The following is a 17,027-nucleotide window of genomic DNA, read 5'->3' on the forward strand; positions in this document are numbered from 1 at the left end:
ATCTTATGAAAAAAAGAAAGATATTTGTGGTTAAATGGAATATTAGTCCCATTTGAGTCATACATTATATACAGTACAAGTATTCAAACTTGTTGAAAGAGTTTAAAATCATGGTTAATGAAGCAATAATCCTTTCTAGGAATATGTTCTAGCTGTCCTTTCAATAAGTTCAGTCGTTTGGTTTGACTCCAGAAGTTAAGTTTGGTTTCTTATACAAGTGAGGGACGGGAAATGCTTCATGTAGAGAGAAGTACAGGAAAGCTGGCCCTGATTCACTTAGGATAGTCATTGTGACATTTCCGCTGAGGGAAAACATACCAACTGTTGGGTTTATAATTTTTGCAGCTTTGGTTACACCCCTTTGCATTTTTTGAATCATGATTATTAGGTCAACAAACTGACAAAAATGGGTAATGTTTGGAATCTACTTGTCATACCCGTGACTTAGCCAGGGAAGTTACCAGGATGTACTTTATGCTTCATCACGCGCTGACCGTTCAAACAAACAAATGGCCTTTATTCCTTAGTAAAAACTGAAACAAATAGTTGTTAGTCATCTACTTAAAAGTTTTCCTGATCACTTGAGAACAAATTGTTGTGGGTGAATCCAATTGTTAGGGCTTAGTATATATTACAAGTAAGCTGAAATTAGGTTAAATAAAATGCAAGGTTTTCAAAGAAAACTGTGAAGTTGCAAAGATAAAGGGTAGTGTTTCTTCATGATTACAAAGTGGTTGAGCTATTTATGGACTTTCGGAAAAACGATTGATTGCAGAGAAATTTCACTAGAAATAAACTAGTTGATGATATGTGGTTGTAGAGAACGTTTGGAATTGGAATTACATAAACGTTAACATATAAATAAACGATGGATGTGTTGAAATCTGGAAGGAGTAAAAAAAGACGAAAATCTGTGATCATGCGAGCATTGGCTCAAGTTTTACGTGAGGAAGTTCATGTCGATTGTGCGCAAGACGATTCTGGGGTGGAATATGTGTCTGAGAGGCTTTCACAATCAGAACAAAATTTCTCAATTCAAACTCATGAAATGAGAACTCACAGTGGGAATAGATATGTGGATCGGAAGGAAATCAGAACTTTCTACCAAAAAGAGGTTTTGAGTCGATCAGTTGATACGGTAGGCTTGCAAAGCATGAGCAAAATTCAACTAGTAAATGTTAACCTGTATGCGATAATTTTAGTTTTAATTTTATTAAATTTGTATGTTTCAATTTTGTTGTGAAGGCACACCCTGACTCTTTCAGGGAGAAGTGTTTTCTGTTAACCTACATCTTTTATGCTAATGTAGTGTAGTGTTAGAACATGTCATATGGAAACTTCTGGTTGAGATCGGAGTGCACAGAGTAATACAAGTATGACAGGAGATCTCAATCATTGAAGGCATGCACTGTCGCCCATGTGACAGTAGATACTTGATTACCAGAGAACGTCATTAGTACATGGTGCTGCTTTTGACAAATAGCATCTAGAAAAAAATAACCTCTCTAGGGCACAACCCTAATGACTTCAGCAGGGTGGAAATGTTTTGTAATTCTCAGGAATGTTGGGAAAGGATTTTGTTTATAATGAAAATTATTAAAAATGGGGTGGGAGGAGGGGGTTGGGAGAGGTTTAAGCAAAACAATTTTAGGTGTGTGTGTGTGCGTGTGTGCGCCCATTGATTTAAAGATTTTCGTATTTCCTGTCCAAAATTGTTGTTTTATGCATTTTTCTTAAATCATTAGTAACATATGAGGCCATTAAACATTAAATTTGGAATGGAAATATGAAAATCTGCGATCTGATCTTTTGTCAACAGTCTTTCAACACTAGTTTGAAGATATTGCGTCACTAGTTTGAAGATATTTACGCAAAAAATTGTTAATTCCAAGACAAAAAATAAAAAGCTGGAAAAACGATAAATCTGTGATAGTGCAGCTTTAATGCCAAAAAGGCCTAGCCATGCAGTGAAAAATAAACTATTTTGGCTTAATAAATTAAATAATGATTCCTGGTATTATGGAAAGAGGAAAAATGACAATATTTGACTGCCAAGCTCTGTGTAATCACACCAAATTTAATGGTTGGCTGAGGTTAAATAAATATATGTAGTAAAATAAATCAGTTTTTTCTAGAAACAAAGTGTTCCAAGCGCCAATGAGTGATCATTTCAGCATCTGAATACACTCCTGTACATGCTGAGTAAATTAGTGCAGCATTTTGAGGTTACCAACTTCAAACAAACAGGCAACCACAATATCAATGACTATTTTCCGGACTCATAATGAAGGTCCCATATAAGTCCTTTTTTTACTTGTTTTTTCAACTGTTTGCATTGATGGCGGTCATAAATGGTGTGATTAGTAACGTAATTGTCTTCAATTTGAGTAATTGTTGTCAGTTTGTTTGTACGAAGTAATTCTTTGTCATTGAATGAGTTGAGGTCAGTAGATTAAAGATGTAGTAACTAAATAAGTATCATTTTTGTGTAGGTGTTTTCCATTATTTATCATTGTGATCAGTGGTTATTGTCATGTTTGCCCATTACATGGTAATCTGGCTTATGATGGTACAACACCAGAAGGCACATATGTCCATGTGGCTTCCAACTGATGAGAAGGAAGGCACTGTTTCAAAGTATCCATTGGTCGATGAAGATTGTTCAAGGTAGAATTGTTCTATGGTGATAACCTTGTCCAGTCACGGCTACTGAGTATGTCGAACCATGTAACCATGAACATAGAAATTCTGTAAGAATAAACCCCATACTCTCTGAGCTTCATTATGCACCAGTCAATTGTAACCACGGCCGTCCCAGGTCCGGGGAATAGCGGGGACTTTGACTTTCGGTCCAGCAAACCCTGGGTAAAATCCCTGCCCTGCAGAAACGAACTGATGGTGAAATCCCCACCAAATGCCCCTGCACCCCAGGAACCCTAGGTTAGGCCCTTCCCCGCTATATTTTGCGCGAAGACAAAACCAACGCATTCACCCGGCACTGCAGGGCCACCTGAACGGTAAAAACACGGCCCATTTCCCCGGCTCTCCTAGGTATACCCCTGGACCGGGGGTATGGGGGGGGGGGGCGTGGTTACAATTGACTGGTGCATTATGTACTGTGGGTCAATTGAACTTGTTTTCTCCATCTTCCAAATCCATGATAGCTGAGTTGGTAGCGCTGCTGACAGCAATCCATTAAGGTGGTGTTGTGGGTCTGAGTCGCACAGAAACAACACCAAGACCTATCACTTTTGTCATTCCTGTTTTCTTTAAAATGAAATAAGTTAACAGAAGTGCCAACGATCAAGTTGTTAAATGTTTTGATATGTTTTGGTGAGGGAGAAGCTGGTTGGTTGAAACTTGGAGATAGATGCCAGTTATGAGACAAAGCTATCTGACATTGTGGAGTGAGATGGAGATAAATCTACTAACCCTGATGATGTTCTTGATAAGAGCAAATTTGATGAAATTGAAATGATCGATTCTTGATGAAATAATTGAGGTTACTTTCATATCTTCTGCTGATAGGGACATCACACATCTGTGGATTATCAGGAGGGGTTTGGGAATTTTCTTGATAATAGGTTATATTGATGTCAGAATGATGACTATTATTGATGAAGGGTTTAATAGAGCCTTTTCTTGAAACTTGAAGCCTTTTCATCCAGCTTTGTCATATTTTTGGTGTCATTGAATGAGCTATAATTTTCCAGAGTATTCTGCACTTGGTTCATCAAGTATTCATTTGTTTCATGGGTATGCCACTACGACTGAGACATTTATGCACCATATGTTTTTGTAGCAACATTCTGAGTAATGATTCTGCAAATTTTCATGCAGAAAATCCCCGAGAAAAATCTAGTTCATACTATTCTGCACAGCTGTAGAATTTGCTTTGGCCTTCCAGACAAATTATTGTCATTAAAATGTAAATATGACTATTTTTCTTTGCCAAAACACACCATTAACATCATACCATACATTTTTAGCTCCATGCAGAAGACATTAAGTTCCTAAGTCTATAGGCCATGAAAACATAAGGGTATGGTTACTTTGTGCTAGGTGAAGTTTGTTTTATGTGGGGCAGGTACCTTGTTGATTGATGGGGAATCTTTTTAGGAGTCCCTGTGTCTACATGTACACTGCTAATATCATTTTCTGCCCCTTACTGGCAGTGGCAAACTACTTTATATGTCTCATATTTGCATCTAATGTTATTTTTATTATACTCATCCGTCGATGGTTCCTTATGTTTATGTAATAAAAATAATAATCAGTGCCTGATTTTGTCATTAGAGTCATGTTAGCTCATGTTGAATGTTCTTGATTAATGAAAATACATGTTGGAACTCTTTGCTCTCGTTAAGTTGAGTCCCTCTTGCGCTCATTATACATGGCCCGTCTTTAATGTTTCTTTCTGATGACTCCTGCATATGGGACTTATAAATGAAGCTTTTATGAGTGCTTTAGGGCTTGAGTACAAGAGCATTGTTTTCCCATCACATGGTTATTGGCAGAAGGGGATTTTGTTAGGGAAGAGTTGTACAAGTTTGCTTTGTGATTGGAACTTATAATAGTTACATCCTAGTATTTTCAGTAATGAGGAATAATGATATTTTGTTGCATTATGAAAATTGGATTGTGATTAATATACTGTAACATATAACTCTCACATACTGGTGTTTGAAGTAAGTGTGATACTTCATTCATAATGTGACTGGGCATAAATTGAGGCTTTAATTAGAAAAATAAGGAGACCCTATTGTTTTTACAGTCGACCAAATAATGGTGGAATTTGTGTGTTAGTTTTATTTCAATTGGATAAATTCCATGCCCCAAAGTGATATTGATTTGGACGTGTGTAGTGTTTGGAGTTTGGAGGTCTGGTTGAGGCTATACAAGTCTATGAGGCTGACTGTTTAGGATGGACTAGCTGGAATCTAGCTGAAATATTGTAAATATTGGCCTGTTCCATAAACAGGAAGATAGTTCCTTGGGATTTGTGTATCTCTATGTTAATTGGACATATTTATGAGTAGAGATAATATATACAGCACAATTTGGTATGTATGAATTTCCGATTCTTGTTTTTGTATTCTCTACAATTTCTGTATTGCTAGCTGTTACATTATATAACATTGCTTGGAGCTGTACAATTATTTTCTGTACTAGTAATTCGAAAGGTTGAAAAGAGGAAATCTCAGTTAACTTTTCTCACAATCTCAATGCTGTGTCATGCTGTGTTTCTTAATTAAAGTTAACTTACAATAAGTATGATGGACTATGTCCTCTCAATAAGTGGCAAGACAAAGACATGTTTACAGTTCAGTTTTGATGGGTAAAATGAACACTAGCTACCACAACATTACACTGAGCTTTTGATATAAATATACTGCAGGAACTGAATTCATACAGAAGACCTTTGTCATGAACACTATCAACAATGAAAACTATGAGTCTATACACACTGAAATACACACTGTCCTAACATTTTTGTTGTCTTATTCCAGATTGACTACCCGGATGTCCAGGTAATGAAGCCCGGAGCCCGCGTCGGGCCTTGTAGCAACATGAGTCTGGACCGCCTGCCCAGTTATGACCCCGCAGACGATATACGCATGAGGCGTATGAACTCTGACACCTCAGGATTTTCTGAACAGGTAGAGAAGATAAAGACTAGCTGGAATTTAGATGTACAAGGATGATGCTTCAACTTCCATTTGCTGATTGTAATCAAATTTAAGTCAATTGTCTATGCCCTTATGAAATGTTGTAGTGTATTATACACATTGGATTCATTCAAGAAAGTGAAATAGTAATTGTTAAAGTGTACTGGCACAATAAATTGCAAACATACAATATTCATACACATGATAGGCTTGATCCATAACCCGGAACTAAATCAATTAAAAATAGCTTGTAAGTCTTATTTCCCTTTGCATTATAAAACACTGCTCATCAAGGGTGACCACTGTGTAGTAGTTGATTGATGCTACACCGGTTGTGTTGCCATCTTTGATTAAGTCAATATGTTTACTATGGGCGTAAATTGATCATATTAATATGCCCTTATATTGTGTGCTTGTTTTGTATCAAAATGGTCAATTTTATGCGTATTAACTTCCATCACAATCCTTATCCATAGCTCTTTCAACTTAAAATTTTCCATCATTCATCTCTCCGAGCACGCACTATCTAGTGGGCATCGTAAGATGCCATGAGAAAAAAACAAGCAGGGATCAGACTGGACCTTTCGGATGATCAGAAGATCAACTTACTCATAATTTAGTGCATACAAACATATAAAAATTTGACTGATTTTGGCACAACATAATTGTAAATCTAGATTTAAGTAACAGGATCCAGAAAAGGGGCTGTTGATGTGTTGTAAATAAAGTAAAACTTACCTCTTTGAGCTTGGAACTAAGGGGTATAAATAGAATCACCATTTCTTTGAAGACTCCTACTCATATTACAGTATGAAAATGCTGATTATATAATATATGGATTTAGTGCTACAAAGCTAGATATTACTGAAAGTTGATCCCTATTTTTACACCAGAAGTTGATATCTGGAGAAAAAATTCTGATTTCATAGCAGTTTCATTGAAATTGTTTCTTAGCAACATACAATCGATGTTATGTTTGCAATAAGGTTTCATGACTGGCCAGTTTTATCAATCATGTATCACAAAAAACAGTCTTTGAATGCCGCCTTTGTTTTGTTTTGTTAGAGACATCACGTTTGATCAATTGAAAGATTATAGGAACAGTGTTATTCATTTTCATTAGTATTCCAGAAAAGCAGTAAGTTTTTATATCATATTCGATTAATTGATTCATTTGTTACCGATGAAAATGTATTTTTTATGTGTGAACTTCTAAATATTCATATTACTACATAACAAAGATAAATTTTATGATGATAGCATATACTTGTTTTTGTAGAATATGAAGTTTATATGGCACAAAGATCCAAATTACTGGGTTAAATTGCTTGTCACATGATTTATGATGTAAATCGATCAAATATTTTGAAATTCATGATAACGAAGGGTTATCAAATATAATGTGATGTTTCATGCTCTGTATATTTTGTCTATAAAATGTGCACCAAGTGACAATACAAAACACATGTAAAACATTTATCTTATTGTAAATGGATAGCGCACTTGATTGATGATTGATTGAAAACATGCGGGGCTAGTAAAGAGTTGTATGAAGTAAACGAGTGACAAAAGTAAATAACATGTTTTCTGTAAACTATACAGTTAATAATTATTCGGCTTTTGGCATCAGCTAGGTTTATTTATTTTGTGAATAATAAAATAAGTTTATAAAATGTTAAAATGTAAAATGAATTACAAAAATATTTCTATTAAACAGATTACTGAAATAATGTCATGCCTTGGAAGAAAATAGATTTTCATATGGATGGAATGCTGATAAGCCCACAAAAGCAGTGATGCACTTTGCAGATAAAAACAATTATTTCTTGCACACAAAAATTATTGCAGAACTGTGCTAGGTGCTGTATGTTGAAAATTCAGGCAATACATTATAAATAATTAAGCAGATTTATGGAGATAGTACAGGCTCAAAAAATGTTTGCCGCAGAAAGCTTTAATGTACAACCTTACAAGTTTCCCTCCTTATGAAAGAAAAAAAATGAGCAAGCTCTTGGCATAGCCCTAGTGTAAAAAAGTAAACAGTTACCATGATAACAATCAGTTAAAACATTCACATAAAAATTCTACTTGTTAATGGTGAGCATATGTGTAGCAGGACCCTTCACTTTGGCTCAAATATTAATTGAGTTACATCCCTTGATGGCTTGATAAACTGGTAAAAAGATAATATATGAGAGTGCGTATTTATACCACTGTTTAAGGGTGTAACAAAGGTTTACACAGCTTGTGAAATTGGTTGTTTGTGTAGTTCCCTTTAATATCCCCAGTTTTTCAAACATCCTCAAATAATAAGAGATAAAGAGAAAGCGCATATTATAAGAGCTGAACATGCTTCGTGGCTGCACAACTCTTGAAGACTTTGTTCAGTTTGATTGCTTTTACATCAGTTAAGTATGCTGAGATCCTCTACCTCTCTCTGTGTTACTCAGGGAGAAACTTCTCTCAATTCACATTAAAGAGATAATTAAGTAGATCTAGCTCTAATCAAATAATTAAATTACATGAAATCATCTGTAAATGCTTTAAATGAGTTTGCTGTGTAAAGTTCTTTTGATAACATCTTTGTCTAGATGAAGTCAGGTTAACAGGGAATGATTCAGGTCTAGTATACAGATATATTTTAAAATGGCCTACATGTTTAAATACCAAGCAAGAGTTATCTAAGCTTTGTGAAACAATTTAGTATTAAGTTGTCTATTGGACTTGAAGATCATTACAACTCAGTCACAATTTTAAAGAAGCCAGTGTGGTTTTTCCCTCTATTTTGTGAATAGGGCTGTGGTCTTTGTGATTGGTTGAAATGCTTCATTTTTTTAATGGGGAATAATAATAAATCTAAATTTCAATTTTTATGTATATGCAGAAAATACAAAAAAAATGAGGTGAAATTTGCTTCTTATAAAATACACCAACTCTTCCATACAAGAACAGTTTGTGAGTCCAATTGAAAATTGAAATAAAAAGGAACATACAACAGGGAATTATATTTTCACAATTGGGGAAAAAAGTATGTTTTAGTATTGGGAATTGGGCCTAATTTTTGGCATAAATTGTTCATAAAAATCCCACTGTAAGCATCAAATAGTTACACCATTTTGCATTTATTTCAAAGGTGGGAGTCTAAATATAGAGAGTGACAGCATCACACTGTGTCATATTCATTCTCTGCTATCTTCTAATAAAGGCACATTATAAAGCATTTATAGTTTGTTGCCATGTGAAGTACAAAATGGTTCCAAGAAAGACTAAGCACAGCCTGCAAATGACATGTTATTGCAAGATTTTGCTTGCTTTATTGCTATATTTAAGGGAAGAGGTTGTCAGTTAACAATCCTTTATATTCTTGGTGGCGCCAAGAGCCAAAAGTGCAGAACGTACAGAATTACTAATCTTAGCAATGGCATAGAGTATCCTATGCATTTGTGATGACCAGAGGCAAACTGATAAAACAAGTACCCGTATGGAGTCATTACACAATTACCTCCCTTGTTGAAGACCGTTGTCGGTAGCATCATGGAAACCTTGTGTTGTGGCAATATTTAAAATCTAAACTATTTATTTCTCGCTTCAGATGATACCAAAAAAGATTTTCACGCTGCATTCAAAAAATAATGTTGCACTCAATCTTGCATTTTATGATGTCTCCAAAAATTGTTAGTAATACAGTAATACCCTATAATGTTGTAATAATTTGGTTCAAAATCATTGATAATTCATTCATAACATGAGTCATTTTGTATGTACTTTCAGACAATCCCAGATATTCAGATTGGGTTCAACGGGCGTGACATGTACAGTAACAACCAGTTCAAGCGGTGCTCACGTGCTAGTGACACGTCTAGTGCGTACTCCGGGTCAGACATGATGCAGTCATCGCTAGATGACGGAGAAGAGCTCCCCCCAAACCTCCAGGAAAGCGTAGTTGATCAGGATTCTGATGATGAGGAGGGGTTTGGAGAATCGACAGAGGTATATAATGTGCTTAACTGATAAGCCTTGTTTATAAGTACATCTTAATTTGAAATGTTACATTATAAGATTAGGAATTTCATCATAAGGATAAACTTGGAAATCTGGTCTGAAGCATTTAAATGATGAGACTTGTAGATGGTTATTATACCCCCCTTTGAAGATGCAGGTGTATATTGCCCTGCAATTGTTGGTCCATCGGTCAGTGGATAGACCAAAGCTAGACTGATTGATAACAAGAAAACGCTTGGATCAATAATCCTCAAACTTGGTTGGGACATGACCAGCATTGAAGTTAAGATCGAAGGTCTTGGTCGGGATGAGCTTGAACACAAAAAAGCTTTTCTGATTGATAACTAGAGTATTATTGGAACTTATGTCCTTGAACTTGGAAAGGAGGTTGGTCATGACCTGCAGATGACCCCTATTGATTTTGAGATCAGCATGAGCTTGGTCTTGATATGTAGATCCCGGTAAATAGTTTAATCATCAGATTGATCACAGCCATCTTTCAATACATGCTTTGTTTAAAAAATAAAATTAGGTTGATTAATAACTAAAATGTTTGCTTGAAAGATCAAGAAAATTGACCATCAGTGTAGTATTATAAACATATTGATTACCACGTCAATTGACCCTTTAGCATCTATCTGTTTATCTGGTTAACTTGTGTTAACCATGTTCTCCAGTTTCTCATTGATTACAAGATGCTAAAGTCTTTCTGGGAACTGTTCCTCATCAACAACTTTTAGACCTGGACAATATCTATGTATACTATTCTCAAACTTGGAAAGGATGTTGGTCATAACTTTAAATGACCCCACATAATCTATGTTTTACAGACAGCTCTTGTTTGATTTGAAAATAAAACTATGGTAGTTTTTAATAGATTCAAAGGTTTGCTTTCATCATATTCTCTTAATACAAAGCATTTATTATAGAATGGATAAAGTCACAAAAGACGAAGGAGTTAAAAGAATTGCCAAAATGTGTTATTCTGCTGGTGCTCTATCTAGTGATAGGAAAAATGTCAATTTAAATTTGCAGAAACATTTAGGGATGGGTTGTAAGTGGAAATCTAGGGATAGGTTGTTATTAACGTAATGTAAGTGGAAATCTAGGGATAGGTTGTTATTAACGTAATGTAAGTGGAAGTGAAGATAATTGAACAACAAAGGAATTGTAGCAAATCATATTCAAACTAGTGGGAGGAGTGTGCATTTTGATTGGTTCCTTGTCTTATGCAGTTGAAACGTTATTGATAAATTCAAAATAACTGCTTAAGTATATTGTTCATATTTGCGGAAACAGTGGAACAGATTTACCGCCCATTAAACTCTTGTTTATCTCTGAGAAAAAATCATAACTGTAAGTGGAAAAGCTTGTGTTAGTGATTTAAGTGTTATATCCTCCTATTGTATATACACCCTTAAGTATGTTACTCCAGATAAGCGCTCCTTTTCCAGGCATATGGCCTTGAATCTAAACAATGACTGTAGAGATATTCAGTGTCAATATTGGTGAAAATTATGCGCAAGAAGTAATATTTAAGAGGAACTAGTACAATTCACTTTGAGCATTCCTAGCCTCAGTGTAATCTTGTGCCTATACATAATCATCTGCCATAACTAAATAAAGTTCAACATATTTACATGAAACTCAATATATATCTTGTGGGTTAGTCACTAGAAGGTACCAAAACGCTTCAACCTTTTTTTTAAACTATCCCTTGGTACCTTCTGTGATAAACTCCACATACTATGTTCTAAAAGACAATGGATAGCAAGATCCATAACTTAGGCCTTAATAATTGTTGAGTTATGCCCCTTCTTGACTGAAAACCCCTCAAACAGGTTGTTGAGTTATGCCCCTTCTTGACTGAAAACCCCTCAAACAAGTTGTTGAGTTATGCCCCTTCTTGACTGAAAACCCCTCAAACAGGTTGTTGAGTTATGCCCCTTCTTGACTGAAAACCCCTCAAACAGGTTGTTGAGTTATGCCCCTTCTTGACTGAAAACCCCTCAAACAGGTTGTTGAGTTATGCCCCTTCTTGACTGAAAACCCCTCAAACAGGTTGTTGAGTTATGCCCCTTCTTGACTGAAAACCCCTCAAACAGGTAAGCATTGGCATCTCCTTGCAATGCTTTGCATTTCCTTCTGTATATTATAATGTGACAAATATATACCATTGAGGCATCATCCCATAATGTGCAAATACTGAGGAAGTTCATGCATACTTAACAAAATAAAGAAAAAAAATGTGTGGGATTGAAATAACTGATATTTTGGGTAGAATACTCTATTCCATTTTCTTGAAGATTCGAATAGATATGATGTATGTTAATAAACAAGTATAGTAAATAGAAATTATACCTTTCATAGAACTGTTATGTTTATGACTAATGTAAATGTTTAGGAAATTGTATTTATTTGTATGTGATATCTTCCTCATAGTGTACTTGATAGATATAAATTCAGGGAAAATTTGCTTGAAATACATGGAACTTTTAGTGGGTTTGCTGTGGAAATGATTACACAAAATTTTAAAAATGTTATTATTATATAATAATTAAATAATAATAAATAAAGGCAATTGGTAAGTTTAAAATTTAATAGTGATTATAACTGTGCAGTGCTTGGAAGTGATGAGCTATGCTCAATGTATGCTTATGATTTTATCTTCTTTTGAGATACTGAAATTGTCATATTTAAACATATTTTGCATTAACTACTTGCATATTCATTACTGAACTAAATATCAACGTAAGGAATTAAACACATTTTACTGAATTTACTTAAACATACATGGTCATGTATATGTCCATGTCATCAAACAAACATTTTAAAAGCCTTAAAATCAACTGATTCCCACTAAAGGCTTAAATGTTGTGTTTTTCAGTCCCTACCAGTGCGAGATGCTGTGCGTGAATGCTTGGAGAAAGATCCATCGGAAAGGAAAGATGATGACATAGAAATTCTGCTGGACTTTATGCAGCATTTTAGGGTAAGGCTCGGGTTTTGGGGTGGATTATTACTAGAATTTATGTGTGTTTTGTCAGCCCCATAACTCACATCTGTAAAAGCATGGTTATTCAAAGTACAGATAATTAGAAAGTCTTTTTTGCTTATTTGTTTTGCATTAAAGGTATAAGAGCATATCAAAATTTAAGGGAATGTTGTTTTTGTTACTTTATGAATATTTTAAGATGCAACTGTTTCAACACATACAGAAGTTGGTTCAGTTGTGCTATTTCAGCCCCTTAACATGCGATAATCATAACAAAATCAGGTGATGTTATGTCATGTCATTCACATATAAATGAGAGCATTTGATGGTGCATGTTTCAATTGTCACTTAGAACCTCTGAGTTAAATACATGTTGTTTAACTTAACTCGTAATAAGTTCATGAGAAATGTTGAGCTCTGTTTTCTCAATGAGTCCTGTCCTTAAAAATGAGAGTGTCTCTGACTGATCATACCAGTAAGAATTGTTGTACTTCATTGACAATTATCCCAAGAAGATGAATGATTGAGCTAAGTGTCATCATGCACACAGAAAATGTTTAGTACAAATGAAAAGTTTTAGTGTGTTGAGACATGCTGCCACAGTGACTGAATTTGGTCATTGCTGAATTTATTGACTCCTATTTATACAAACATACAGCATCATGGCAAACTGATTTGCAACCATGTTGTCAAATTCAACAATTTGAGAGATATGTGTTACAAAAAATAATTTTGTTTGTCCACACATCCATTTAGACAATATTAATTAAGCTTTCAGTTGAACAGGCATCTAGGTTTAAATTTTGACAAGTATCAAAGAATATTCAAAAGACATGTTATATATATTCCAATAGTTCCCATCTACAATAACTCATGGGGTCTATGCCAAAAGGTACCAAGAAACTCACAGAGTGTTTTGGCTTTAACTCAACATACTTTAAACATAACTTGAAGATTTGCTATATAATATTGAATGTTGAGCTAGATTTCCATCCAGCTCGACATTGAAGATTTGCTATATAATGTCGAATGTCGAGCTAGAATTCCGCCCAGCTCGACATTGCAGCTCGACATTGAAGATTTGCTTAAATAATATCGAATGTCATGCTAGAATTCCGCCCAGCTCGACATTGTAGATTTGCTATATAATATCGAATGTCGAGCTAGAATTCTGGCTTTACTTGACTTCGCTGATATATTGTAGGCATTTGCCAACATGACCTTGGCCACACGTAGAGCCCTGTGCGCAGTGATGGTGTTTGCTGTTGTTGAGAAGGCAGGAACGATCGTTATGAAGGACGGGGAAGAGCTGGACTCGTGGTCTGTCATTCTCAACGGTCAAGTTGCCATAGAGATGGATGAGGGATCGAAAATACTCGCTCTTGGAGATAGGTAAGAATTGTTCCATATATTTGTTTTTTGTTTAATTGATGGTATTAGTTGTAATGGTCAGTGTATTTGTCTACTTTATATATACAAGTTTCCTAATAAAATATATGTGGATTTGATGTTTCTGACTCATCACATGGTTGAAGCCTGAATTTGGAAGCTTGCATTTTGTAAAAAAAAAAAAAGATGTTGTACTCAAGATACCTAAAACTATAATAATAAATATGTAAATATCCCATTTTTGCTAAAAACACATAGATGGACCAAAAATCCTGATATGTTACACATCTATCTATGAATAATCTTATTACAGGCAAATTCATAGCATACTTCTGTTGTTGTTGTTTTTTAATGAACAAATGTCTTGTATCAATTGCATTGAAGGTAACTTGTTGTAAATATATATAATATTTTGATGTAATATTTTTGTTCTATAGCGGTAGATTATCCTATCTGTTACCACTTGAAAATATTTAATACCACTTGAAAATATTTAATTTCATATAAAATTTATACTTTCAAGAGAGCATATAATATACCCCAGTCATGTATGTCTTAAATGAATTGAACATCACAAGGGTGTGTTCTTTTCTTTTTCTCTAGTTTTGACTCCAAAAATATCACTAACAAGAGGTACAAGAATTCTTACAAAATCGCCTCTTTGAATGCTTGTATATTTTCGCATATATAACATTTCATGCTTGATGATATTTTACAGTACTTTTATACATTTTCTTGAAGTTACACTTTGCTATGTATTAACAACTTGTAGTGATACTCATTATTTTTGCTTCAAGAAGTTAAAGGCAAGCTTTCCATTACTGAATCAATCCATTTCAATGACAGGAACTAGGTGAACATGCTTAAAGCTGCACTCTCACAGATTTACCATTTTTATAACTTTTTTATTTTTTGTCTTGGAAAGGGCAAATGTTTTTGTAAATATCTGCAAACCAGTAATATAAGACTGCTGACAAAAAATCAGATCGCAGATTTTCATATTTCCGTTTGAAAATTAATGTTTTATGGCTAAAGCCGTTACTAACGGTTTAAGAGAAATGCATAAAACATCAATTTTTTAACTTTAATATAAAAATCTGCGATCTAATTTTTTGTCAGCAGTCTTATATAACTGGTTTCCATGGATTTTCACAAAAATTGGCTCGTTACAAGACAAAAAATAAAAAAGTTGTCAAAACGTTCAATCTGTGAGAGTGCAGCTTTAAATAATATATATATATATATGCACATTTGATGACTTAGTATTTGCACATAGGCCTAATATGTACTTTAAAATGAAATGGAAGGCATTTGAACGAAAGTAAACATGTATTACAATTTACCGGAGTTGCATGTTAAAACTATATTGTTATCATTGGTTTATGCATTGACTTCTGAACCTTTTTCTGTTAGAAAAATCTTTAACTGAATATTTGATATAATAAAAATAAATTGAGTTTAAATAAAAAAACACACAAAAAACATGAAATAATAGAAGGTAAAATTGAAAATAAACTGTTGTTTTATTAAGCATTTTAATTTGATGATATCTAATAAATATATTTTAGATAAAACTACATTACATTGACATTATAATTATTGAGAATTCACAGTAACAGGTTCAACCCATGTCTTAATGACATTGTTTTACATTGCAGTTTTGGTATCACACCCACTATGGAGAAATTATACCACAAGGGAACAATGCACACAATTGTCGATGATTGTCAGTTTGTGTGCATCGCTCAGTCCGATTACTACGGAATTCTACACCAGGTATGCAAACTGCGCTATGTTTAGTTGACATTTTTCCGCTTTAATAATCTGCTGTAGCGAATAATGCATATTTTCAGAAGTGCTTTTAAGGTTTATTTAAAGAATACAGAATGCTTTATCTTGTAGTGACTTGGGATTCAGTTCAAAAGAAAGTACATGATGTCATGGAATCAGGGTGTTAAGTTACTCTAAACCTCTTTCATGGAATGCATATTTTTCCAGATGTACAAAATGATCACAATGGTCACCAATACATTTTCAGCTTGAGCTTATGTATTTAATGTAAAAATAAAAGCAACATTTTATCAAGTTCATAAAATTTGGTGCTTTTTCATTTAAATTTATACAATAGAAATCTACTTTTATAAAAGTTTCATGCTTAACTTGTGACACTTCTTTTGTTATGTTCAAATACTTTTCCACATCAGGGAGAAGAGAACACGAGACGGCATTACCAGGACGGTCAGTTGACACTCGTTACGGAACTGCGCGTGTTTGATGGCGGAAATAGGCGGGGCCACATAGTCATCAGGGTAGGCAGCTGGGTTTGGATTAGCCATCAGTTGCTAGTGTCAAATTATGGATAATTTGAGGGTTTTACAGGTTTTGTCTGTATTGGAAATTTCATATTGACTATCATTATAACATCACAGCAAAGATATAGAAATTTTTCCCTCGTTTATTTGCTCTGATTTAATTTGCTTGTGGTAAGAATTTGTAAATCACACTTTTAAGATTCATCCATTTAAAGTTGAGGAAGATTTATATTTGAGCTACCAAAAATTATGTAAAAAGATTAGATTTAGTGTATATTCATGGGCTTTATTTTGCAAATCCATATTACAGGGCACACTAGACAGCCTTATGAAGCATCTAGTAGAAGACCACAGCTCTGTGGACCTGACATACGTCGAGGACTTCCTTCTAACTTATCGAACGTTTCTCCCTGCCCCCACCCACCTCACTGCAAGACTTCTCGAATGGTTTGGTGACCCTAAATTAAGGGCAAAGGTCACGAGAGTCGTGTTGTTATGGGTCAATGACCACTTCAATGACTTCGAGACAAACGCAGACATGAGCGAGTTTCTAGAACATTTTGAGGAGCTTATGGAAGAAGAGGTATTTTTTTCAAATAACAGCCATTATTGTTCTTTTTCTGCAATTTTCAAAAATTATATAAAACAATTTTGGATAAC

At 34.5% G+C, this 17,027-nt stretch overlaps 1 protein-coding gene across 23 annotated transcripts in view; it reads left to right on the top strand.

Annotated features, from left to right (window-relative positions):
• The window catches only part of LOC128217639 (rap guanine nucleotide exchange factor 6-like), a 72,081-nt gene that overhangs the window by 30,001 nt on the left and 25,053 nt on the right, over positions 1-17,027 (top strand). For 17 of the 23 annotated variants that reach the window (XM_052924927.1, XM_052924920.1, XM_052924944.1 and 14 more), the window contains 8 exons: positions 5,511-5,660; positions 9,441-9,659; positions 12,559-12,663; positions 13,871-14,058; positions 14,659-14,688; positions 15,714-15,831; positions 16,260-16,364; positions 16,678-16,950. In XM_052924927.1, coding sequence (XP_052780887.1) covers positions 5,511-5,660; positions 9,441-9,659; positions 12,559-12,663; positions 13,871-14,058; positions 14,659-14,688; positions 15,714-15,831; positions 16,260-16,364; positions 16,678-16,950 — 1,188 coding nt within the window. Of the gene's footprint in view, positions 1-606; positions 1,139-5,510; positions 5,661-9,440; positions 9,660-12,558; positions 12,664-13,870; positions 14,059-14,658; positions 14,689-15,713; positions 15,832-16,259; positions 16,365-16,677; positions 16,951-17,027 lie in introns of those variants that run through there. The other 6 variants (XM_052924985.1, XM_052925010.1, XM_052925104.1 and 3 more) reach the window with 2 other exon arrangements.

The sequence above is a fragment of the Mya arenaria genome, chromosome 2, assembly GCF_026914265.1.
Source record: "Mya arenaria isolate MELC-2E11 chromosome 2, ASM2691426v1".
In the NCBI taxonomy this organism is placed as follows: Eukaryota; Metazoa; Mollusca; class Bivalvia; order Myida; family Myidae; genus Mya; species Mya arenaria.